The sequence below is a fragment of the Heteronotia binoei genome, chromosome 6, assembly GCF_032191835.1.
Source record: "Heteronotia binoei isolate CCM8104 ecotype False Entrance Well chromosome 6, APGP_CSIRO_Hbin_v1, whole genome shotgun sequence".
In the NCBI taxonomy this organism is placed as follows: Eukaryota; Metazoa; Chordata; class Lepidosauria; order Squamata; family Gekkonidae; genus Heteronotia; species Heteronotia binoei.
In genome coordinates, this window is record NC_083228.1 from 71,774,347 (window position 1) to 71,791,694 (window position 17,348).

General features: G+C 38.8%; 1 protein-coding gene across 1 annotated transcript in view; it reads right to left on the minus strand.

The window, feature by feature from the left end:
• Positions 1–17,348, minus strand: part of SORCS3 (sortilin related VPS10 domain containing receptor 3) — a 900,280-nt gene that overhangs the window by 63,112 nt on the left and 819,820 nt on the right. Inside the window, exons 19-20 of the mRNA XM_060242676.1 lie at positions 15,796–15,982; positions 7,069–7,202 (exon numbers count right to left, since the gene is read on the minus strand). Coding sequence (XP_060098659.1) covers positions 7,069–7,202; positions 15,796–15,982 — 321 coding nt within the window. The remainder of the gene's footprint in view (positions 1–7,068; positions 7,203–15,795; positions 15,983–17,348) is intronic.

The following is a 17,348-nucleotide window of genomic DNA, read 5'->3' on the forward strand; positions in this document are numbered from 1 at the left end:
TTGCATGATAACAACTAGTCCTCCTAAGTCAACTTTTGGACATATTACTGGTGGCTTTCTCTTCTAAGGGATATACAGAAATCATCTGTGATTATTAAAAGATGAGAAAATTGTCACATTTTCAGGAGTGAGGTTGCCTCTTCTAATAGCCATTTTTATTTTTCATCCCCATTGGACCCTTCTTCCCTTCAAGTATCATGCTGCTGTTGAAGATCATGCCAGGGACACACAGAGCTTGGCACTTCCATAGTGCCTCAACACTATGTCTGTTACGGAATGGCCTGTATATCTGCTTTCAATTTAGCCTTTATTTGAAATAGTGATGTAAAAAACCCTCAGATTCAACTATTTAATTCATAACTTTTCAAATGGTTTTTTTTTTCAAGCCAAGAAACCAGAAAACATATCTGCTTTTTTGTGTTTTGATGTTTAACATTGATCATTTGTTACATTCTACTGGATGGTCCTTATGGCTCCCTGCTGTTCCTTCAAGGGTTTATACCAAGTATGTAACAGTATTGTGGCAAATCATGGCTGTTTCATTAATGGTTCAGAATAGCTGGATCACGTTTTTTTTTAATAGGTACTAACTACTTAAAGATAGTTCTCTATTGGTTCCATTAGGTATACATGGAGTCATGTAAGAGGCAGTCTCTGCCAGATTAAGAACAAGGGAAGGTGTGCATCTGTGTGGGTGAAGAAACAGCAGATCTGTGTTTGTTTTCAAGGATTCTACTTTATACTACTATAGACAATATAGTAGTATAAAGTAGAATCCTTGAGAACAAACTCTAGTTTTATAGCAATTCAAAGGCAATTCACCATAATTATTGATTATAAGTAAGAGTAAGATAATCAGGCCACATTGCCAATGTAAACTTCTGTTTCTTGTCCGGAACTAAAGGATTAGGACATACCACAAGCAGTTACTAAAACTGGGTTGGTTTTTAAATAAATAGGTTGATTTTTTTAAAAAAAGAGAAAAAAACAACATGAAACATTTATTATGGCAGGGGAGGCTCAGTTTGCATGAAAGAAATAATATCCACTGGCATCAAGAGTAGACAGAAACAGCAATATAGGAGAAGAAAGTTGTGTTTGCTCACAACTGTAGGAAGAGAAATTTAAAGCAACAGAGGATAATGCCAGCCCATTCACCCCCTGGAAAGGTGAAAATGAAGATATGCAGTTGTGCTTTACACTTTACATACAGAAGTACATTTTAATTGATTAAAAACAGATGGTTAATAGAAAAACTTAAAAATGGTGTAAATGAAGTGTACAGAAAATGTCATACTGTTGTAGAAAAATAATCTGAATTCAAGTTTAGGGTGAAAGGATGAAGCAGGGTTTTCGAATAACCCAATCAAGGCAAAAAAAAGCACAGGCTTATCTCTACATTCATGACATTTAAGGTATATCCACATCATCAAGCTTGTTCCCAAGTATCAAACATTTAAACTTTTGTTTGTTTGTGACCTACTGCAATCTGCCATCATGACCTGCCCTCTTTTTTCTATAAATCCTGATTAGTTATGGTCACATCACTGGTTCAGCTCATGACCAAGAAGGGACAAACTGCAAGTGATTCCATACTTTATTTAAGTTGGTCATTTGAATGACTAGAATAACTATGAGTGCATGATTGCCTTTTCTCTGGTCATGAGCAGAAAGCCAATCATTTAGTGAGCCGCTGAGATGTGTATGAACACATTTGGATGTGTTTGTTCGCATGATTATTTATTACTTACTTCATACCCCACCTTTCCCCCCAATTCTCCTCTTCTCCATTTTATCCCCACAACAACCTGGTAAGGTATAGATATAGAGAGAGGTATGTTAGACTGAGAGTGTGTGACCAGACCAATGTCGCCCAGCAAGCTTCCATGACACAGTGGGGATTTGAACCTGGGTCTGCTAGATCCCAGTCCTCTCATATGTCCCAGTGTGCCACCTATAGTCTTCAGGATGCCACCTGCTAGGTGTTCCCATAATAAAATTGCCCACCTGCCATTAACAACAGCCCATTCTTTTTCTCACTGTACCTTCCACTCTGTGAAATGGGCTCTCTGTAGAGTGACAGGGGCACTGTCATTAGAAATTTTCAGGACGGTCTCCAAAACTGTCTTATCTACCAGGGCTTTTAATGGGGTACAAACTGCAGGAATCTTGTTGGGGAAATTGGGCATTCATGTTTTATCCTATCAGCTTTAAATTGTAATGTTTAAATGTTTAAAAGTTGCCTTGCACCAAAGGATATTCAGGATATAAATATTTTAAACAAAATAAATGCTGTGATGGTGAACTGATTCTGATTCTCTCCAAGCCAAGAGAGAGAGAACAAATGCCAATTTTATTTTTAAAAACACTGTCTTTTTTATGGTGGATGTCCTATTATCATGACTGTTTTCATCTTCATTGTTCAGTTTTAAAATTCAGCTAGTTCCTTAGATTTAAGTCAAGCACTGAGCTCTGGACACTAGCTCTAAATTAAATCAAGGAGTTTAAGGTTCATTTGTTCAAAACCTATTAGACTGTCAGACACATTTATTAAACTGGACCTGTGTTAATCCAAGCAAATTGGCCTTTAGGTGTATTGCTAAGGCAATGGACCAGAACTTCACTACAATAGCTCAATCTGGAAAAAGAAATTAGAGTCCTTGTGTAAGGTGTGTATAAAATGGAATTGTATATTGCAGCAGTATCCTTCAAGCACAGAGTACAAACAGCCTAAAATGCTATGGCTGTCTCCAACATTTTTTTTTTTTTCATTAATTGCATCAGGAGTTGGAAGGGTCACATCAAAATCAGCTTCAGTTGCACAGTGACTTTAGTTAACAGTACGGCTAGCATGACAATGAAGTACTGGTCTGATTCCTGCCCCCACATAGTCCATTGATTTTTAGCAGGCAACAGATAGCCATTCAAGCATGCTGCTGTGTGGTTCAGCCCTTTATCTAAGACACAACTTGGGGGAGCAAATTCCATGTTATCCTATGGCAGGTAAGGCAGAGGTGAGGTAGGAAAGCCCTTCTTTGCTTGTGTATGATGACCCACACATATTTGAACTGCTTTTTCCATATAAAACAAAATATAATGTTCAAAGGCTAGCAATTGTACCTGGTTCCTGCATATTTGAATAGCTGCAGTATATAGTGACTATTTTCAGGAATGTATAAGTCATTGCTTTTATTTTAAAGTTACAGAACACAAAGAAAATTATACAGTGATCTGTAGAATACTTGCAACATTCCACATTAGTAGATAGCTAAACCTGCAAACTGAAATTTTCAGTCCTACAAATGAATAATTGAATGACACATATGGAGAAGATAAAAGGAGATAGTACATTGCAGTTTGGTGTCCAGAAATTATTTTGCCTTTATTTAAACAGGAATGTTACAGGAATGTATGTGGGAGAGCAGTGGGGGAATTTGCTCATAGAATCTGGGAGGCTTCTGTGCATAATTTTAGACATTGTAGTTACAGAAGAGTATTCATGTGCAGAATTCGAGGGCTGATCCCCAAGCCCTATTGGCTCATGATGCTCAAGCAAACAATCCCTAGAGGGATTTTCCCCTCCCAGAACACATCTATTGAGGTCAGAGAGTAATATCTACTCAGAACAGTGAAACCCAGGAGATGAAAGGCAGAGGAGCCCAGGGAGAATAGTAGAATCATAGCTGTTTTCAGACATTTTTGCAAATCAGTGGAAAATATTTGAAAATCTTCATGCTAGCTGACAGAATGAGAAAGGGATCTCCCAACCCTGCTTAGCATTCTGCTATATCTTCCCATGATTATTGTCATTTTACAAAGCCAAGTATTTTTACAAGCTTTAAACTGCCCCTATTTTGGTGCCATTTTGTGCCTGTAGTTTGAAGAGCTTACATTTGTGATTGCACCCATGAATCAGACACATAAGATCTAAAATTGCAGGTACAATACTGTAATCACAGTTACTCCTATTTGCAATTTCCAAGCACAAAAAAAATAAATTTTGTTTGTGTGTATGAAACTATAGTGTTCTAGAAATATCTATTTTATGCTGGAAGGAATCACAAATTCAAGTTACTTTAAGCTTTAAAACTGACACAAGACCTTCACAGCAAACATATCCTTCCAAATGTATTTATGCAGCCCTAAATTAGCAACAGACTGTCAATTTATATGATTAAGGCATAAGAAGGTGCAAACCAAGAAGGTGCACCTAAAATTAATGGAAAACGTTGCTATGACCACATCTTACCCCAGAGAGCAAGAAATATGGAAACGATTTGGTGCAGTCACTGCGACAGGGAAACACTAGAATGGCCGGACAATATTAAATTAGTATCACCCACTATGATGTTATGGGATAGCAAAGCAGTACCTCAGTTCTAGGTAGAATTGCCCCTGAGCTTATACTTCTTAGATGACAGGCATATGTCTTGTTGGCTGAACAAGGCTACCCATCTGTTGATTAGCAAAATTATTCAGAAAATAACATATAGATAGTAGACAACTACTGTCTGCTGTGAAAACGTTGTGAAAGCAACGTAAAAGTCTGCCATGAAAACATTGTGAAAGCAACATCACCCCAGAGTCAAAAATGACTGATGCTTGCACAGGGGACTACCTTTACCTTTTTAGTAGACAACTGTGTAAACCAGTGCTGTGGTTTTTAACCATTCTAACTTGAGGAAATCCTTTCTAGTTCAACATCTTCCAAGGAATTCCTGTGCCGCATACCTCTTATAGGCCACCAGACTCTAATCACTGGTTATATCCGAAGGGCTCCATAGAGAAACTGAAAATGCACCTTAGAACACACCCTGCACTACATGCACACACACGCACACACACACATACCAACCACCAAATGACTGCACACTGTGGGAGAAGAGCAATAGTCTTGGAAAAAATGGGATTTTGGGGGAAAGTTCCACTAGTCCTAGATTTCTCACTTATGAATTCCTGATATGCTCCAGAGCAGGCGTGGCCAAATTTGCTTAATGTAAGAGCCACATAAAATAAACATCAGATGTTTGAGAGCCACAAGACATGAACAAATATTACACACATGTCTTTATTAAAATTCTTAATACTTTATTTGCACAGAAGATAAAATGCATATGTATGCACTTTACAACATGACCATGCTAGAAGGAGACTTAAAAAAAAAAAAAAAGCTGGGAATACCAGAGCCCATAAAACCAGCATAGGGAAAGATTAGGGAATTGTTTTTTGGCACCAGTGGAAGAAGAAAATGCACACCATTTGCATCATTATGCATCTCACTTTGACTATTTTCATCATTATGCATCTCTTTTTGCCTTGACACCAAGGTTAGTAAATACAGCTCCTACAGGAGGTATGAAATTAAGGTGGGACCTTACCTTGCACTACCCTCTTTACTTGCATCCCTCCTTTCAGTAGCACCCTTGGCTCTTTCATTCTCTTTCCCTGCTCTAGTTCTCTGAGTGACCTCCGTGATGGTGGTGAAGAGCTTGCAAGCTTACCTATTTTCCCCTCCACCCCCACTTCACACATGTAAAAATAGTCACCTACCTATGGATCACTGCTCAGAGGCTGACTGAGGTCCTGATGTTAAACATATTTACTTGAGAGTAAGCCTACATTAAGTTCCTCCTTGACCTCTTGGAGCCACACAATGGCTGATAACAGATGGACATTGTGGGACAAACTGGAGGCATTCCAAATTCGGCCAACTCAAAAAAGAACCTTCCTGAACCTTCCACACACTCCCCCACAAGCCGTCCTCATCCATTCAGGGGGCGACACAGACATGATCAGATGGCTGTCGCACACTATCTCCACTGCTCGGTTTGGGTTTTTTCCCCATACATTTTAGTGGTCATGCACATGTGCACACACATGCACACATGCACTCTGAACTGTTTTTGGTTAAAAAAAAAAAGCTGGATGCAACTTGGGGCAGCTTGGCAGTTTCATACCACCCAGACACCTCACTTGTGCCCTTCTGCTTCCAGATAAGAGTGATAGCTTTTTGAGCCTCTCTGAAGATGCCATAGGAAGGGGTGAGTACAGGATGGGGATGGGCAGCAGATGTTTGTGTTTGGAAGGATTTTTCTGGTCAATTTCTGAGGCGTCTCTGAGTTGGCACAAAGTGCAAGTCTGTAACCACCCAATATGTGTAAAAGAGCTCCCAAGCCACAGTTCGGCCGCCCCTGCTCTAGAGGAACACAAGAAACACAGTTTGAGAATTTCTGCTCTAGTGTTTTGTGCAATTTCTGCTTTAGTGTTTTGGGCAAGTGGTGATAATTTAAAAAGCAAACAAATCACAAATTCCTGGATTTAGCAAACCACTTAATCCAAGACAAAAAATAATATTTCACAACTTTCACTTATAGTGGCAGTATCTAAATTAAACAATCACAAGGAACTTTCTAGACCTTTAATATCTCAAGAATATATGTCAGCTGTGTTTATGGGATGGGTGATGGACTGTGACTTAGCATTCAACAGTAACTTCCCATGTATTTCTGACATGTCCCCAAACACCATGGACAGGGAAGGAAAGTTGTTTGTGATCTTAGCTTGAATTCACACATCCAAAATGTTATTTGGTCCCCAGTGGCTTTAAAGTGCTGTGTTGGACTCTAGCATTATAACTACATTGTGCCACGCATATTGGAAATGCCGATGCTTATTTGATCACCAGCCGTTTTTAAATGTTGAGCAGAAAACCCAACATTATGCGGTATATGGTAGTGTATAATTTTGAATTCTAGTAATAACAATGGCATCTAAACATAGTGTTTCTATAATAACCAACTGCAAATTGTAGGGACGCCTGCAAACAACAACAGGGAAAGGAAGGGAGTGAGAAAGAGAAGGAGTAAAGTTCAGAAAATAAATGAGCCTTGTTATATATCAAGGAAAAATCATATTGCTTTTACAACAGCTTAGACAATTTTGTGTAGTATATATATATATATATATATATATATATATATATATATATATATATATATATATATATATATATATAGCATCCAAAGATTAACATTTCTGAAAGAAATAAGCAATTAAAAAAAATCAAACCTTTGTGTTGTTGCCAAACCACCAGAAATAAGTGAGTGTGCCCGACTGACTTGGCCAAACCACAGCAGTGAGATTGACTTCCTTATTCCTGATGGCCACAAAGGGGGCACTCAAATGTACACGTTCCACAGGACCTGTAGGAACAGAAACCATTGGTAAATACAGAACCCATCCATATCCATGTTTGATACCAGGATATAGTTGGAAGGAGACATGACGCAGCAGTCCTGCCAAACATAAGTGGCTATGGGCCTGGATGTGCATGGATGGGAGAACTCTTGGGGACCTATGAACACCAGATGGAGCTCCATGATGGAAGAAAGGTGGATTATAAATTGAATGAATGAATGTTTTCTAAAGTGGTGAAAGCAGAATGCTCCCTGGCCCTTCCAGTCTAAGGAGCTGTGCCAACCTAGAAAAGGTAAAGAACAGTGTGCAATGTATCCAACTGTGCCTAATATGATCAGATACAGAATGTCCATTTTTCAGGTTCCTAAACTTCTTTTTAAAACTAAATATGTCTCCACCTTTATCAATTCCTCATTCTAAACGACCATCATAGGTTCATTGAAAATTGCTGTAGGGCAAATAGGGGATATGTCCTTCTTTAATGAATAGAGGCTTCAAAAAGGGCTGGGTTGAGCTGAGTGCCTCATGTCACCCAGCATAGAGGAGGCAAAGATGGGAGGCACATATAAGCCCACCTGGTCACTAAGATGCAGCAGCTGCCTAACTACCATCTACCTGCAGAAATATTTATTTATTTAAATTATTTATTAAAATATTTATCCTGCCTTTCCTCTTGGTTCAAGGTGGCTTACAATAATAGTAACAACATCCCTGGCTAATATCAAAGACAAAATAGCAAGCCTCAGATTTCTCCCCCCTCAAAATATGCCTGCCATTTAAATCTCCTCAAAAGCGCTAACAAAATCAGCCCTTCATTTTCTTGTGTGGCTGGAGGGGCATGTGTTGGGGAGAAGGACTCCCTTGGTGCTGAGCAGCATCAACCAGTCCTTAGTCATTTGAAAAGCACCTTGGGGCAAGAGATGAGGTTTAACAGCTCTTGGCACAATAATGTTTTAGGCTAAGAGAAAGTAAGTATACAGGTAATCAAACTTATTCCAGTGCCTTTAAAGCAATGTGGCAGATGGCCAGAAATCTCTGTAAAACTTCCATATCCAGAAATTAGGAATTCAGTTTGTCACCAATAGAGGAGACAAGGGAAAGGAAGGAAAACAGATGGAAAAACATGAAGTTTTTAGCTGAAACTTTCACTTTTTCTCCATCTGTTTTCCTCCATTGTTTTTGTTAACATCTATGCGTAGAACTGAATTTTAATTTGTCATTGTTGTGCAGCAGGAATGCTCAGAATAATAGATTGTTCCTTGTGGTTGCTTATGTATTACAGTCAGGTACTGTTGTAATTGCAAGCAGGTGGGAGATCTCATGGCTAATCAACACGTTCTTATTCTCAGGGCCAGTTCTAATACAGTGTTTTGCATTCATAAGATAACTTCCTGAATTATTCTTCAACACATACACATTGTTTTTAAAAAATTGCAATATATAAACTGATATGGGAAAGAGATCTGAACAAGAGAACAAATGACAGGAGCAATGTGTACCTCTTAATGTTTCAATTCTTCTACCATTACAAGTTTAAGTGAAAACTTTTCTAAAATACCTTTTTTTACAGTATCTAATGCCAGAAAGGCTAAATAAAATTTATCCTAATTGTTTCCAGTGACACAGACACTATAATTTCGAAAACCTGCATCTGTGTAGGATTGCTGGAAGATTAGTCTAGCTGAGAAAGGTAGATATGGAACAACGTAATAAGATCTATGTATGAAATTGCTGTGACTCCTTTAGTTAGGTTTCTGAGCTACATCTGGGAATGCATAGCAACCAATTTCTTATAATCTTGAGACAACTTGTTAAATTCCTCTATAATTCTTCTGACTAAGATTGATTTTAAAAATGCACCACCTTCAATCCAGGCATGGTCAATAAATCCTTACATACTATGCAAATGAATAAACGAACAAGTGATTAGACCCCCCAAAATAAGTTGAAAGCTCTTTATTGCATATTAATATATTGACAATATGGCAGAGCAGGGAAAGAAATATTTAAAGCCTTTTAGAGAGTAGAAGGCATCTAGATTCCTCTGCTCTGCCATGATTGTCAGTGTACATGGGTCATTGCTGTGAGAGTCATGAAGGGGAGGTGGAGACAGTGGAGAATCCTTGCTCCCCTTGGTTATTCCCATTGTGTTTCACTCCAGGTTGACACTGCAATGATAGGGATGTAAGGGCAGAGAATGGTAGGTTATGAGCAGGACTTTTTTGTAGAAAAATCCCACCAGGAGCTCATTTGCATATTAGGGCACACCCCCTGACATAACCATCATTTATATAATAGGTCACACCCCCTCAGCATTTGCAAAGGTAACAAGAGCACAATGAGGAATCACGTCTCACAGGTTGCATTTTTCAGTTTCCAAACTTTTAGTAATCACACCTCTTTTGTAAGAGGCTATCTCTGGCCCTTCTCCCAAGATGCATGTGTGTAATCATCTCAGAACTGACACTGAGCATGTACAGAGTGCATGTTCTTAATTACTGAGCAACTTGCTGCCTGGTCCCAGACAATTACACTGTAAAGAGAAGTACCTATTGTGTCTTCAAGCAATAATTCAGATTTCTGGATCAAAGAAAATATCTTCATGAGACCATCTGTATGCTTGAGCCCAGTGAATACAGTGAACACAGAGTGCAGAACTATTGGAGCCAATAGCACACAACATGAGCAATGGCAGACAATCTTGATGGAATTAGGGTGAACACAAAAGTATTGGTATGTCCAAGATAATACTGAAGAATGTTCTGCACCACATTTTTGGATTTATAAGATCACCACATACAAAATCAGTCAATTCAAATACAATAAGAAAAAAAGAAGATATTAGCCCCAAGAGTGTGAGGAAATTATTTAGCTTATAAGTACTCTTTATATTTAAAGTTTTAATGAATATTCATAATGAGAAATTAATACAGATTACAGGCGGCCCAGGGGTGGCCAACGGTAGCTCTCCAGATGTTTTTGCCTACAACTCCCATCAGCCCCAGCCATTGGCCATGCTGGCTGGGGCTGATGGGAGTTGCAGGCAAAAACATCTGGAGAACTACTGTTGGTCACCCCTGGATACCATTATCTGCGGGACAGGTTTGTTGTCCATTGGAAATATGAATGAACCACTTCAAGTAAGCACAGCAAGTAACCAAAGCAAAAATTAGCAACTGAGTGGGAGAAAAGTTCTCCCAAAGTCCTGATTTTTGCTGTCCATAAGTAAAAGTAATATACATTTTAATTAATTAGGAGTTATTTCCAACAGTTACTTAATGTATTTGTATTTCATCTTTCTGTTAAAAATGCTCACAGTAACTCACAACAGAAACAAAAATCATATATATATATATATATATATATATATATATATATATATATATATATATATATATATATAACATTAAAAAATTAAACTGCAATTAGTAAACCAGGGATAAAAATGTAATCAAAAATTCTTCCAAAATTTCAAAAGTTTTCAGCTGGTGTTGGAAGGCAACAAGTACTCCCTTTTTGCTTGCTTTTCAATGAAAAGTATAAGACATTTACAATAGGACTTCTAACATGCTTGCAGATTTCTTTTTTGCATACATTCGATCGTTTATTTGTTTTTGTTTTTTAAAAGCTCTTGAAGATTGACTTCCTGAATGGACAGGTGGAGTCTCTCTCCAATTAATAATAATAAAAATTCTGGCATTGGAAGGCCAAGCATACTTTCAGGAGGAATGAGCTCAAAGATATGGGTTGGCTGCTGCGAAAACCCTTACAAGAGTACCTCTGCAAATGTGGGCAGTGCTAACTCCTCAGAATCAGCTTGGAGAAGGCATTTGTCTCTTTAAATCACTTTTTCAAGCCAGCAGCTTGGAAAATGCATTTAAAAATTAAAGTTGCTTTCTATCCACCTCCCTTCCCATCTATCTTCCATCCTCTCTCCCTCCCTTCCTTCCTTCTTTCAATGTGATTATAACTATAGATGGACATACATCAATTCCTGCACTAGTTTTACCCTCAACTCACAGGACTTCTATTTTTTCTGAGTTACATTTCAGTTTGTTCATTCAGTCCCTTACTGGCTCTATACACAACTTCAGCATGTCTATTGGTTCCCTGAAATTAGATGGAAAGAGAGAGAGAACTGACTGTCTCCTGTATATTGATGACAATTTCTTCCATGTCACTAGATGATATCTTCCCATGGTTTCACATTGATATTAAACAGTGCAGTCTTCTGTTCATGCCTGGTATTGTACCAGGAAATCTAGTGGGCATAGTTCAGACTAGTTTAGTTCAGACTATCCTCCTTGATTAACCAGATCTCAGTACTATATGCCATGTCATCTTTACTGTTTACTGACCAAGCATTCTGTTTTACTAATTCTAGCCAACCAGATTCTTGCTGTCATATCTGACTCTGCCTAGCACTCCATGAATGTTAAAAATTGGTCCTGTCCCCATATGCTCCCCCAGACTTCCGAAACAGGTAAGAGAAACAGAAACAGGTAAGAGAAGCCGTAGAAAGACTGGTGGTACAAAAAAACCCTCTTTTTATTCAGACCATCAGGTTTCTTTTAAAAAGTGGCATGTTTAGCTTGGCACAGTCTACCATTGCTGAATCTATACAGTATTATTTTTCATTATCTTTGATTTTTCCCCTTTAATATTTATTCAGGAACCTTACATGCTATGCATGCCAAATGGGATCGCTATTACCTCTTTCCCGAATATTATTCTCTTTTCAAAATGTAGCTATTGTCCAGTCTTCAGATAAAATAAATTGATTTCTTTAAAAAGCTTTCTGGCTGGTTTCCTACCCTTAATGTTATTAGAAATCATTTGGGCTCTCCACATTTGAGAACATTAAGAAGAACTTTGAAAATTAAGGCCTAGGCGGTTATCTTCCATTTCTTCTCACTCACATATTGACTCATCCATGTGACTCAATTCACTACCTTCCTTACTAAGAATCACAAATATATGGGTTATAAAAGCCCCAAGTAGTAGAAGCTAAGGTCAGCAAGATTCACAGCTGGTGAAAAACTATGGTTGGATTCAATTATTCCCTTCCACATACTTGGATGCAATTACTCCCCTCAGTTAATGGAGAAAAACTTCCTCAGAAAAAGAACTCCTTGTAGAACTCTATCTAGGTCCCATATACAACTGGTGCTCTGCCAGCTGTACTGGCTCATGGAGTACCAGATCAGGTTCAAGGTGTTGGTTTTAACCCGTAAAGCTCTACATGTTCTGGAATCAACATATCTCTGGGACTGTCTCTCTTGATATGTCCCCCAAAGAGCCTTGCGCTCAATGAATAGCAATCTCCCGGTGATCCCTGGCCTCGGCCCTGGTGGAATGCGCTCCCAAGTGAGATACAGGCCCTGCAGGATCTGCTGCAGTTCTGCAGGGCCTACAAAACTGAAACACTTCACCAGGCCTATGACTGCACTATGACAGTTATATCTGGACTGGACTCCCCTTGCCTTCCTTTGGTCACCTCCTCTGTCTTTAGCACCAGCTTATCGTTCTCCCTTGAACAAGAGGTATCAGCTGTGCTCTAGGTGCCATTTGCTTGATATTAATAATATGCTGGAAATTGTTTTTAATAGCTAATTTAAAATCATTGCTAAAATCACTGTTTTTATTGTTTTTACCATTGTTGTTAACCTGCCCTGAGCCCTGCTGTGCAGGGGGGGCGGAAGGTTATATATCCAATAAATAAGTAAATGAATAAATCCCAGGAAAGTATTCATAGGATTGCAGCCTGGCAGAGGAAATTTTCTGATGGAGAAAGACTTAGTCACTGGATCCAGATTGGTGGAAAGTAGTCATTGCATCTGTTGTTGTTAACCGTTCACTCGTGTCCAAGTCTTGGTGATTCTGTGGGCTAGCTCTCTCCATGTTTTCTGATTTTGTACTATTTCTTTGAGTTGTTCCATGCTCAGGCTGGTGTTGACTTTTATTGTGTCTAGGTACTGTGTCCTTTGGTAGGCTGGTTTCCTTTTGCCACTAGCCCATCCATGCATAATTGCTTTTTTTCTAGTGAGTTCTTCTGCATGACATGGCTGAAATAAATTAGCTGCAGTTTTGTGATTTTTCCTTCCAATGGTATGCCTGGTTTTATGCACTCCAATACTTGTTTGCTTGTCACCTTTGCTGCCGAAGGAATGTGCAGGACATTGCATCTAAGCCATAGCAAAGATAGCTTGTTAAAAGTGGTGCAAGTAGTGTCTGCATTTTATGGGACTGATGGTTCCAGAAATTATAGAATTTGGTCCCCAAAGTCTCCAGGATGGTACTAAGTTAAACTTGGAGCCAGGATTGGTCTGCCCAAATAATGGCTAGCCTATAGGAAAGCTGTTTAGGGGAGTTCCCACTAATAATTAAAAATTAAAGTTGAATTTTGAGTAGTTCATCTTAAAAGTTTTTAATAAACCTTAGCTTAACCCAAAATATTGTCTATTTTCACCTGAGTGGTTTAATCACAGTCTACAGTGCAATCCTCTCCATAGGACTGCATGGTTCATACTTTGCTACAGGTTTCTACTATACACTGACTTAGGTAGACTTGTTATTTGTATTTGTGATTACCACTCACTTTATTCACTGCCAAAGAGCATTTTTGTGTAAAAAAATATTTCTGAAGAATTGGTCAGCGTTTCATTTCATTAAGTAAAGGTCCAAAGTAAAGCCAAAAGTTGCTAATGTCCTAGTGCTATGTTAAAAGTAATTTGTGGCTGATTTTAAAATAAGAGACAGAAGGGGGCTTTGATGGGACTTAAAGATAGCAAGTGAAGTCCAGAGGATAGGACTCCTAAGAAAAGCCTAGGCACAACATTATAATATTATAAAATTCTGCATGGGGTGAAGAGAGCTGACAAAGAGAAATTTTTCTCCCTCTCCCAAAATATTATAACTCAAGGGCATCCCATGAAGCTGATGGGCAGTAGGTTCATGACAGACAAAAGGAAATACAATTTTACACAGAGAGTGATTAAAATGTGGAATTCGCTGCCAGAGGATGTGGTGATGGCCACAGTGTTGGAGTGAGCAATTTAGCATACATGGCCAATGGGGAGGGGCTACAACACTCTGAGAATGTATAAGTGTTATTTTCTTGAATGGTATGACTCTCTTTGCCTTAACTTGGGAGTAGGAATGGGCATGAATTGCAAAATGAATTGAATTTTTACTGAAACAAGGCTGACTCATGGTTCATTTTGACCCAGTTTATTTGGTCATGCTGTTCCCATAACAACAATGAACCACCATATTTTCCATGAAGGTTCAGGTGGTTCATTGGAGTAGTTTGTTGGTCAGACAGTGGACTAGTGGAGAGCCCTAGAAACACCCATAATAGTTCTCCATAGTTTGATTGGCAGCTCTGGCAGCCAACTATGGAGCTCCCATTCTGCTTTATGGGGACAGACTGTATATATACACCTCATCTTGACTCAGCTGTTTTCACTTTGCAGCAGGAAGAGAGAAGAGTTAGTCATTGAGAAAGAGAGAGAGTTAGGAGAAGAACTGCTTGTTGCTGGACAAATCCAATCTTCAGCAAACTTGGAGGGTAGGTGGCTTCCTGTGAATTTGGCATCTCTAACTCATGAGGGGGCCATTCTACCACCTCCCAAACCATATGAACTCATGAACCACATGAACTCATGAACTGGTTTAGCAAACGGAAAAGTTCATGGAAGTTCATGGTTTGTGGAACTGAATGAACCATGAACCACCACAAACTGCCATTTTCCTGGTTCATGCCCATCACTACCTGGAAACTGCTATTTGACCCCTCCGTTGTCCTCTCACTCTCTCCAGATGGCCTTTCACAGAGACACATGGTTCTTCAGGTCTCTCCTGTAGCTGCAATGCCCTCATACTCCCACACATATGATGCCAGACAAGTTGGCCATTTGTAATAGGAAAAGTACTCTTGAGATTAGGCTTCTTTCTCTCTCTTCAACTGTAACCTGAATGTGAACTGAATCTACTTGAATAAATGTAAGTTTACCTCCTCTCCCCACCCCCCCACCCCACCCCGAATTTATTTCTTGGGAGATGTATTTATTGCACTTAGTATCATGCTTCTATGACTGGGCAAACTCTGCTATATTAACCAAATATCCCAATACACAGGAATAAACAGCTTTAGAAGGGGAATGGATAGATTCATGGAGGATAAGTCTATCATTGTCTACTAAATATGATGACTGAGGGGAACTTCCACATTTAGAGGCATTGATCCTCTGAATCCCAGAGCCAGGAAGCAACATCAGGCCTTTATGCCCTGTTGGTCATTCAGAGGAACTGGTTGGCCATTGTGTGAGATAGGATGCTGAACTAGATGGGATATTGGTCTGATCCAGCAGGGCTCTTCTTATGTTATTATCATCACCTCTGTTCATCCTGTATAAAATGAGAACATTAAAGAACCACATTTTGTACAGATGAAGAATAAGATTATAAAGCATTCTGTGTGCTAAAAATGAATAACTACTTGGTGGAAAATAGGAGTTAAAGAATCTTCTAGAATTAAGACCCATGCATGCAGTCAATTGTGGACCATTTCAGAGCTTGCTGTAGGAATATACTTACAGACCACGTGCAGGAAAAGTGATGCAATGTCCGAACCCAAGTTGTTTTCTGCATATGCTGTTACTTGAAATATTCCAGTGCTCTTATAGATGTGCCGGATGCCATCTTCTATGGGACTGAAATTAGCATAAGACACAGCAGTACCATCTCCAAAATCTAGCTGAATGTTTGTTCTCTGAAGATCACCCTGGAAGAGGGAACACTATGGTTTAGGGAATGTGGCTGATAAGGGTGATTTATACAGTCAGTATAGCCTCATGGCAGATGCTCAGCAACTCCTCCTGCAATAAAATAAACTATTGTTGACTATTAGCCTCTGTGTTCACTAAGAACAGGACAAGACAAGGTGGGTTAGCTGAACATCAGAGATTACTTCACGTGGCTTGGGCTTGATTTCCATTTCCCCTGTATGGAAGCTGATGGATCAATGAGTAGTCAAAGAGAGAAAGGGATGGGGGGGGAACGATGTAAATAAACAAGTCAATGAGAAAAAAAACTACAATCACTGTGCAAACCATGTACAAATTAATAAATTATAATCATAATTCATATTACAATACATAATCCATAAAGTGCAAAATTATATAGTGTTGACTCTTCTTTTCAAGATTAACCAGTTTAATTTTTCATTCAATTTACTTTTCATTCAATATCCATTTCCCCTGCATGGAAGCTGATGGATCAATGAGTAATCAAAAAGTTAAAGGGGAGGGGCACAATGTAAATACACAAGCCTTGAACACATAGATGGAAGCTCTGAAGTTGTGAAAGGACAACCGTAGCAAAGTGCAGATTCATTATCGATGCAAGTGTCATTACATTTCAATCAGATTTGATTACCCTTTTGGATTATAACCTGACATGATTTGTGATGAAATGCTGGGAATGGCTGGTGAATGCACCCACCATAAATCATATGAAAAACTGATTAGTCTTGAAAAGAAGAGTCAACACTATATGATTTTGCATGTTATAGACTATGTATTATGAATTATGATTACAATTTATTAATTTGTACATGGTTTCCATTGTGGTTGTTTTTTCAGATCAATGAGTAGTGTCTGGAATTAGATCTACTATTACAGTTCTCAAATGCAATCACAGGCTGGTTTACATATGCAATAAAATGAAGTAATGGTGGTACAGCAGATGGTGATGTTACACATTACAGGTGTGAGAATGCCTTTTAAATGTTCTGCCATGTTTTTTTAAAAATCATACAACCCCACCCCCCCACACACAGAAAAGTAGCACATCAGGAAAACAAGTTCTACCCCACTCTGTTCCATGTGGCTAATTTTCTACTTTCAGCAAGTTTTGCATTTAGGGCAGCATTTTAAAAATGCAGCCTAAAGTCATATAGTAGATTCTATTCTCTCAGGACTCAGCTATCATATTGCCACCTCATTCTTCCCTGATCTGGGAAAGTGAACCCAATCGAAGACAAATAAAACAATAATAATCAACAGGCAGTGGGATTTTGCTCTTTGAAGTTTCAGAAACATCTGATGCTGCCAGAAATCATAGCCATGAACTGACCCATGGCCCTTTTG